This window comes from Gymnoscopelus braueri, assembly GCF_963280865.1.
Source record: "Gymnoscopelus braueri genome assembly, chromosome: 19".
NCBI lineage: Eukaryota > Metazoa > Chordata > Actinopteri > Myctophiformes > Myctophidae > Gymnoscopelus > Gymnoscopelus braueri.
The window spans coordinates 17,091,092-17,101,059 of record NC_137621.1 but is presented as its reverse complement, the minus strand read 5'-3'; the positions used below and the strand labels follow the sequence as shown (position 1 = coordinate 17,101,059).

At 43.0% G+C, this 9,968-nt stretch overlaps 1 protein-coding gene across 3 annotated transcripts in view; it reads right to left on the bottom strand.

The window, feature by feature from the left end:
• Positions 1-9,490, bottom strand: part of LOC308074513 (sushi domain-containing protein 4-like) — a 96,209-nt gene extending 86,719 nt beyond the window's left edge. For 2 of the 3 annotated variants that reach the window (XR_013932117.1, XM_080413978.1), the window contains exons 1-6: positions 9,212-9,490; positions 6,824-6,979; positions 5,042-5,233; positions 3,948-4,139; positions 2,078-2,269; positions 1,405-1,599 (exon numbers count right to left, since the gene is read on the bottom strand). Coding sequence is in view for 2 of the 3 variants with exons in the window: in XM_080413978.1 (XP_080270104.1) it covers positions 1,405-1,599; positions 2,078-2,269; positions 3,948-4,139; positions 5,042-5,233; positions 6,824-6,944 (892 nt within the window). In the remaining variant the exon portion in view is untranslated. Of the gene's footprint in view, positions 1-1,404; positions 1,600-2,077; positions 2,270-3,947; positions 4,140-5,041; positions 5,234-6,823; positions 6,980-9,201 lie in introns of all 3 variants that reach the window. The other variant, XM_080413979.1, reaches the window with a different exon arrangement.
• Positions 9,491-9,968: the final 478 nt, after the last annotated feature.

The window sequence follows — 9,968 nt, the reverse complement described above, 5'->3', positions numbered from 1 at the left end:
TGCAGCCTCATCGACCCACCGGACCCATTTCACATCATCAAACATGAGGTGTGTTACAAATCCCAAGCGTCCAACATAATCCTGTCCTCACTGGGCACTCACTCACACACACACACACTGCTATAATAGTCCTGACCATGTGCCGCCCAGAGGCTAATCTGCTCTCACCTTGGTCAGTGGTGGAAGGTAACTAAGACATTTAACCCATTAAGACCTGAGGCAAATTAGAAATGTTTTCTAAATCTTAACTGTTTTTTGAAAAAAAATCAAATTAAAAATGTCAAGGACCCCAACATTTATATGTATTTGGCCACGGACCCCCATCTCAAAATATTTTGTTCCAGGGACCCCAGAAGCAAATATTTGAGTTGTTCAGTTTAAAGTAATACTAGGTAACGTTTTCAACAAAACTAAAGTTAAATTGTATATCTTTTGTGAGTGGCAAAAGTTTCACAACACCCACTCCATGAATTTCACCCCCGGAAGCCTTTTATTTATATATTTTCTATTGAACGTGGACGGGGGGGACTTTCCCGGGAAAATGACGTTCCTGGCCAACGTCATGACGTCGTGGCCGACGTCGGCCAGGAACTACCGCAACGGTTTCCTGTTTGGCCAGGAACTACCGCGCTAATAACAAAAAGGAACCTCACGCTGATTTTAAGAGAATGTAGGATTGGAAGATCAAAAAAGAACAGAAAAAGAAAGCACAGCTCATGGTAACTAATGCTCCACTGGCTAAGAGAAACGATCCGTAGATAGTATAAAACAATTAAAAGATCGCTTTTTGAAACGCTTCCGGCTTCCGGTGAAAACGAATGGAATTCTGGGTAATCGAGGACTACGGAAATTGTATGCAGTGACGGTAGTGACCAGCAGAGGTTGCTAAAAATCGTTATTTGTGATTCTGCATTGTACAACTTTAAAGATTTGCACACATTTTCCAGATTTTTCAAAAATAGCAGATCTACAAGCTCATAGCACGGCACTCGGTGCCGCGCTATGAGCTTGCATATCTGTTATTTTTGAATAGCCAAAAGTGTAAAATAATGCTTTGTAGCTCAAATAAAAAAATGACACAGATGCGTTCCAGGGTTAACCCATTCAATCCGGGAACGTATCTGTGTCATTTTTTTGATTTCTTTGGCTATTCAAAAATAGCAGATCTACAAGCTCAGAGCGCTCTGAGCTTGTAGATCTGCTATAATTTAACCCATTTAGTCCTGAGGCCGATTTTTAAAAACGTCCTTCTAAATCCTGACCTAAGTTTTCGGGAAAGAATCCAATATAAAAAAAAATTACCCAAAAAAATGTTGTTGCTAGTACTGTATTTACTATTTACGTACTTTCCACCACTGTACTACCTATAGGAATGCCAGCCAGGTCAACACATGAACCACTGACCTTGGTCCAGGAGACAGCTGATCTGCATGGGGCCGTCCCACTCCCCGTCCTGGCAGGTCAGGTACTTGTAGTCTCCCTTCAGGATGAAGCCTTCGTCACAGAAGTACTCGATCACAGTGCCGTGGGACAGCCTCCGGCAGGGGGCCGGGTGGCAGGCGTAGCCCCCCTTCTCCGGCTCGTACGGAGGCAGACACACTGCGAGGGGCGGGGGGGGGGGGGGGGGGGGAGAGAGAGAGAGAGAGAGAGAGAGAGGACGGAGTCACGATTCATTCTCAAACTACTAGGGCTAGGTGACGATGTGAAATTCACATGAGCAGCAGCACGATCATTTCAAACCTCTGCTAGGGCCTGTCACAATTATTATTACATACTCGAAAAATACCTGATCTACAAGCTCACAATGCGTCGCGATGCTACGCATTGTGAGCTTGTAGATCTGCTAATTTCAAGATTTTTAGACATTTTATACGTTTGAAATCTTGTGAAATGGGACATTCTGCATAATGAGTACTTTCTACTTTTGGTACTTTAAGTACATTTTGATACCAACACTTTTGCACTTTTACTCAAATAATTTTTTTTAATTCCGGACTTTTACTTGTAACAAGTACTTCTACATTGCAGTATTGATACTTTTACTTAAGTAAAAAAATTTATCCACCACTGTACTTACCGTCGCTGCGTAAGCAGCGCGGCGGCTCAGAGGACCAGTGTCCCAGCGGGCTGCAGGTGAGGATGCTGGGACCGTCTGTCAGGTATCCTGAGTCACAGCTATACTGCAGCACCGTGCCCACTGGGAACGAGCCCCTGTTGCTCTCCGTCAGGTTGGTTGAGCCATGCTGCACCATGAACGGCCGGACACAACCTGACGAGAGAAAAGAAAAGGGGGGCGAGGCGTTGTGAGCTTGTAGATCGGCTATTTTCACAATATTTATCTGTGGAACCGAGTCAGACTAAATGTAATGCCTACATAACAAGTGCTTGTCAGGGTGGGGGGTTCAAATATGGTTATTTTGGGGGGGGGGGGGGGGGGCTCGCGGCCTGAAAAGGTTTGAGAACCACTGTCCTAGACCAGTGGTTCTCAAACCTTTTCATTTCAAGGACCCCCATGATCGTATTATCCTAACTGTCGGAGGTTACAGGCCCGTAAGGGTCTATTTTGAATTGAATATTGAATACTTTATTAGCCCCTTTATTACGCCCTCAAAGAACCCTGAGGGTCCCTGGGACCCCCACTTTGTGATCCACTGTCCTAGACCACAGAGTACCAATGTACCCAGGTTTCCAGAAGAACTGTCATGGAGTTCAGGATCAATCAGTAATTGATGAGGCAATAGACGGAGAGACAATATTCTAGTTGGTGATGGTTATGCTTTAACAGACTTGCATGGCGGCCACATGCGCGTCAATCAGTACAATAGCAAATCAATATGAGTGATAAGGTTATGGCTGTTGACTGAGTGTCCACTGAAGATATAGGACAGACAGTTGTAAACATTAACCCATTAACTGCCAAAGGTATTTTCATATTTTTTTAGCCAGTGCCACAGTTTTTCATTGAAAAATAAAAAGTACTCAGGAGCCGAGATACAGATTTTTTAAGTTTTAAGTTAACAAGGAAGTGGATAGGAGTCTAGATCTTCGAAAAATCATATCTCCTTGGGTCAAATTGAAAAAAAAAAAAAAAAAAAAACGTTTACCGTAAATTTCGGACTATAAGCCGCGACTTTTTTCCAATTTTTCGACCCTGCGGCTTATATAACGGTGCGGCTTATCTATGGATTTTTACAGCTAACGGCCACTAGGGGACCTCCTAAATCTATGGATTTTACACCCGCGGCTTATAGTCCAGTGCGGCTTATATATGTACAAATCATTCAATTTAGCTGCTGCGGCTTATATTCAGGTGCGGCTTATAGTGCGAAAATTACGGTAGTTCACATAGATCTACGCGATTGGCAGTGAATCAGTTAAAGGCTGGTGTGCAGTAGATTGTTTCCCCTTTTTGTCAACATAGCCTACTAAAAGTCCAACACTGAACACGCATTCACACACACACACACACAGAGTACCTGCCTGTGAGAGCGAGGGAGAAAAATAGAGGAGTGGCCGCTGTGTTAGCACATTGGTCTCGCACGGGAGAAAGAAAGGGAGCCTCATAGAGCATATCTTTATATAAGAGTATAATAGCCTACAGTGGCTAAAATATAGGTTGACGACGTGCTGTGGAAACATTTAAACGATTCTCGGTCTCCGTTCGTCACTTTGAAGTGAACCGGCGTGTGTCTCATACGATCCCGAGGTGTGTAGAGCTGAATGACAACCGAAAGATCACCAATATCTGTATCTGTCTCAGACACAGACTGTGTCTCCTACCGGAACCACTGCCGGTCATCAAATGATTGGCTTAGGAATGCGACAAAAACAAACAAATATCCATGAAATTTGGGTTGACTAATCGATAGGAAAAAAAACATTTTGGGGGTGAACTATCCCTTTAAGTTACCAATGCGATAGAGAGGAGTTTGAGGGAGGAAGCAAACCTTGGTTAACACAGTGGATCTGCATGGGACCGTCCCACTGGCCGTCCTCACAGGTCAGGTATTTGTACTCTCCCTTCAGGACGAAGCCTTCGTCACAGAAGAACTCAATCACAGTGCCGTGGGAAAACCTCCGACAGGGGGACGGGTGGCAGGTGTAACCCCCCTTCTCTGGCTCCGAAGGAGGCGAGCACTCTGGCAAGAAAAAACAAAAACAAACAAAAGACAACCCGCGATGAAAAAGAAAAGTGACATTCTCCTTTACTTACGGAATTATGAGAATGAATGCCAATTCTCAAATGAATCAGCACATACATGGGCTATTCTATTTTTTTATGTCCAATATATTTGTATTTAAGTTCATAAAGCTAACATAAGTATAACTAAATGCATTTGAAATTTTCAGTATTACAAAAAAAAATTGGCACAAAAAACAAAATCAGGATTCCAATTAAAAAATAGTGGCCCTCTGGAGTGAGTGTGGAAATGTAGCGGCCCTCTCCATCATCGAAGTTGCATCACCCCTGAATTAGCACATCAATTAGCCCATTAAGACCTGAGGCCGATTAAAAATGTTTTCTAAATCTTAACAGTTTTTTGAAAAAAATCTATAACATTTTTTTTCAAGATTTTTCAAAAATAGCAGATCTACAAGCTCGTATGAGCTTGTATATCTGCTATTTTTGAATAGCCTAAAGAAATCTAAAAGTGACACGGATGCGTTCCAGGTCTCAATGGGTTAGACAGGAGTAGCTTTATCTTACCAAATTGATATGTCGGCTATTATTTGACTTTTTCCCGGTACATTAGTATCAGAAATTATGCAATTGATGTGTCCTGACTTTTCTCGCCGGGACCCAGACCCTTTTCTTTCTTTTCTTTCTTTACATATTGTTTCCCTCCCACACACTGTCTTCAAATGTACAAATTATAATACTTTAATGGGAAGTATTACCTTCACCGGGTGGATCTCAAGATGGCCTGATGATGAAGTACCTTCTGCTACGTAGCTGTCATTTTGTAGGTGTCCAAGAAAGCTTGCCTTTTCAACTAAACATTAATTACAGGATGTGGGGTCTCGAGGCTCCTATACTTACCATCGCTGCGAATGCAGCGCGGCGGCTCAGAGGACCAGCGTCCCAGCGGGGTGCAGGTGAGGATGCTGGGACCATCTGTCAGGTAGCCCGGGTCACAGCTGTACTGCAGCACCGTGCCCACGGGGAACGAGCCCCTGTTGCTCTCCGTCAGGTTGACCCAGCTGTTTTGGACCATGTACGGCCTCAGGCATCCTGGGGAGAAAACATATTGGGAACATTTCGGAGAACTATTGGAACATTCCGGAGAACCGATGGTCGAGTGGTTAAGGCGCGTACCCTAGATAGGCTCTGATGAAGCCTGACAGCTTCAGTCCAGGGATTGATTTCCGAGCCAGGTAGACCTTTTCTGCACGTCAATGCCGGACTCTTTCACCATTTCTTGTCAACCGCCACTGTACTACCGTTTGTTTTTGAAAAGCATAGCCTGTGAATGCATTGTCTTTATGCATTATTATTTTTATTTTATTAATCTGTTCAGGCAACAGATATTAAATTATTGTCACAATACTGAACATTATCATCAATATATTGATACGACTCACGCTGGCTTATAATAAATGACATGACGGCTGGAGCTCCAAGAAGCTCCAGTGCAAGCCAGATGTTTGTTAGTGTTGGGGTACCCACCTGCTCTGCTGTGCTGCGCAATCTTGTGTATAGATGTACGTGTAGGGGCATCTGAGATTCTGAGTCAGTAAATGACATCATTGCCGTCTTAACTAACCCTATACGTTGTTCTGTCAGGTTCTCCTCTAGACTGCGGAACCATTGGCGCACTTGTCTGCATGTTCGAAACTGAACATGGTGGAAGTCTTTTATTGTATTTCTTATGTTATTCTTCTTTTTATTGTGTTGTGTGTGTGTTTTTATTGTGATATAAATCTCCCTTGGTAATTGAAATGTATGTATTTGGTCAACACATAGTGATATTTGATTTAGTCCATATCGCCCCCGGCCCTAGCTTGAATACTACTCTCATGGCCTGTATTATGCATTCTAAAATGAATCATTTAGGAGGAAATCCTGAATAGACTAAACAATGGTTTCTTTCCGCAACCCTTTTTATGCACAAGCAGAGAAATGACCGGGTGATGTTGAATGAGTGACATTACTTTTTGTGACTTCCAAGAGATATGGCTTCAAAGCACGGCAGATAAACATTTACCAAATCTCTTCCCTAGAAGTGTTTCGTCTTGATATGCCTAATCTCTCAAGACAGACAGTCAGCACCACTGCCCTAAACATGTAGTGTTGTTGTTAGTAGGAATAAGCACAGAAGCACCCGGGAGGAAGTGGACTAAGAAAGGGGAGGAGCCAAACATAGTTCCCGTTTCTACACAAAAAAGGAGGTGGTGCTCCCAAGAGGTAAAAACTAACATTTGTTTAATTTTTCTTTTACCGAATGGGTTCCCAGATAGGCCAGAAAAGCCTCTGGTTAAGCGCGTACCATATATAGGCTGTGGTGCAGCCTGACAGCGAGTCCCGGGTTCGATTCCTCTATTGCTTTACTGTGCTATATCATGCACAGTATACATCTGCTGCTATGCTCACGCACCTTTATATCTTATCTCAGGTACCATGTGTAAATATGTAGATAATTTGTCATTTTCTTGTTTGATCTCCTTCCCCCTCCCCCACTCTTCTTCTTCCCTTTCTTTCATGGAAATAACAATACGATGGGAACTATGCACGAAAACTCATTTCACCCACTTCTTTTACTTCTGTAAACCTGTGATGTGACATTAAAGCTGACTCTAAAACTATTCAGTACAGCCTTCTTACCTGAGCCTTGGCCAGTGGACAGCAGAGTCAGGAGCAGCAGCAGGGAGAGGGGTTGTGTGTTGGTTGGGGCGCAGCGGGGCCACAAGGCATTCGATATTGACTCTAACATTCCATTGCACATCTTACACTCCCCCCCTGAGCAGAGCCAACGCAAACCTGGGGAAGATCACAGGGGGTTCGTTTAATTTCCACACTTAGATAGGCCTGTGTCACAATTATTACATAATCGCAATTATTTGAGATAAACATCATAATCGCTATCATGTTGAAAAAAATGTTCATAAATATTCCTGTATTTTCAAACAATAGCAGAAATAGCTGAACTACAGTACACGCCGCTCACCAAGCATTTTGAACTTGAAGATTGGCTATTTCCTCTATTTTAAAAAGGAAGGGTAAATGATATTTGTTTTGTTAAGATAAGTGTTACATTGCTTTATATTCTGATAAAACTCATTGGTATAGAGTGTTTGTTCCGTAACAGGAGCCACCCTGTCCCTCCAACTCTTAAATAAACAGAATACAAATGTTCAGGTCACCAATTTTATCCAATCAGGAGAGAGAACTCACACAGGACACAGGATAAACAAGTGAATTTGGAAGTGATGGCACTAAGAAATGAGCAGACACAATTGGAACTGGAACACTGTGAAATTGAAGCAGATAAATTGGTACTCTCTCCCGATTGGCTGAAGATTGCCCGCCCACCTGAAAACGTATATTCTGTTTATCAAAGAGCTGGAGAGAGACAGAGACCCCTGCTACTGAACAAACACTCTAGCAATGTTTACTATCAGAATATAGTGCTTTAAATGTGTCAGTCCTTTTGACTCATTTTGTATATTTTAGTTATTTGTCATTTCTGCCATGTGGTTTGCTTACTAAATGTTTTAATTTACGTTTCGTGACAGCCCCTAACTACTTAGAACTGCAATAAATCAATCATGTGTGGACTTGTTATCATGATATTACACTGAAACTGGTGCAAAGTATTCTGCAGAGCCTGGTGGACAGATGCCAATGAGATGATGGGGGGCGTGATTGTGGGACAATGGCATCATTAACCTTGACATCATTATTAACATGGCAAAGTCAGCCACACAAAAACAAACACACCACCAGCTATTCAATAATTGCCCGTTATAAAGCTCACCTACACCATATTGTAGCTGTGTGTGTGTGTGTGTGTGTGTTTTCATCTCGACAGCTGCTACACACACCCATTTTAACCCATGAAGACCTGAGGCCGATTCTAATGTCTTCTAAATCAGTACTTCTCACACTTTCCAAGATTTTCCCCAAAATGTTCAAAAATAGCAGACGTACAAGCTCGCAGCGCGGCACGAAACCTGAGGTTCCTCAGGGGGTTTTGGCTACTTTTGAATAGCCCCCAAAAAATAGCCAAAACATAATCAAAATGACCAGATGCTTTCAGGGCAGCTCTACCTTGTTATTATTGCTAGGTAGCATTAGCTGGGTTCATTACAACACACTACGGGACAGGGCCAAACCAAAAGACAAGAAGTGTCACCATCACATTTAACCCATACAAAGGAGGACTATTAAGTAACCAGCAGCTAGCCATTGGGTTACCACTATCAAATAAGACGGGGGGGCAGAGGAAGAACAGGAGGCAACTAGCTGTCTGTCTCCCCATTGTTAGCTTCCTGAGACCATCTCTTTAGCCTAGCTGTAGAATACAACTCTCGTAGACGTATTCATGATTCTGACGTTTTCATTCTACGAGAGTTGTAGGGTTCACCCCCCCATGGACACAGGGACTTTCTGCACTATGCCCCGTAGACACTACAAACATGTACAAATTGAAAATAAAAGGTGCTTACCCCCAAGCTCCAAATGTTAACTCTCGCTACGGGGTAGTAGTTTAATGTAATAATCAATATCTTTCAATAAAGAAGTGTTTTAATGTCCTCTGTGGCCCAACGCCATTTTTTCACCCTCGTTTACTTCCTGTTTACATTGAGTGTAATTCCGGGTTTCACCAGATGGGCGCGTCACTACCGCGCATTGGGAACTTCCGACAGAATCGGCCACAGACGGCATTAAAACACTTCTTTATTAAAAGATATGGATTATTACATTAAACTACTACCCCATAGCGAAAGTTAACATTTGGGGTGTGGGGGTAAGCACCTTTATTTTCAATTTGTACATGTTTGAAGTGTCTACGGGGCATAGTAAAGAAAGTCCCTCTGTCCATGGGGCGCGAACCCTACAACTCTCGTAGATTGAAAACGTCAGAATCATAAATACGTCCACGAGAGTTGTATTCTACAGCTACTCTTTAGCCTATGTAGCTTTACAGTTCACACTGACGTTTAAAAAAAATGGCTCAGCCGTCAGCGTTACCAACCAACCTGAACCCACCACAACAACACCAACACCGTCCACGGCCCGTGAACCCGCCTCCCTCTTCCACGCTCACTCCTCGGCCACACCACGGGTATACATCCAGAGGGAATGGAGGCGAGCAGCAGGCTACAGCTACGGCGACATCAGCCGGAGAATGAGCTCCAAAAGCCGGCGGCGGGGACAGATGATGGTGATGATCACTGGCTGGCCTGGCTGCTCCAGGAGGCTATGTTATTAGCTGACAACACAGTGGAGCTATATAGCTAGCAGCCTGGCGCTACGACACTAGCTGCAGTCTGAATCCCTGAATCCCTATCAGCTGGTGCTGCGTTCAGGACAACTTAGGAACTCCACGAGCCTGTCCGAGGTTGGATGATGGACTACTAAAGTCTAAAGTTAAACTAAAGCAGAAGGAGTTCCCAAACATGTTTTTTGTTTTTAATTTCGTTTTTAATTGATATTATTTCCAAATATTTTCAAAAAACTCTCCTCCAAAATGTTTAATTAAATTATTTTTGGGGGGAAAAAAATCATAAATAAATAAAAACAAATCTAAGAAATTCCATGAATTAGAATACATTTTGTTTAAGAAAATAGCAGATCTTCAAGCTCACAACCGTTGTGAGCTTGTAAATTTGGCTATTTTCAGTAATTTTGGGTCCCAGCAAGCAGGGAGACATCAAATTACTATTTTGGGTCTTGAGCTAAAACGTTTGGGAACCACAGGACTAGAACAGTGTTTCCCAAACTGGAGGTCGGGGACCCCCCAGGG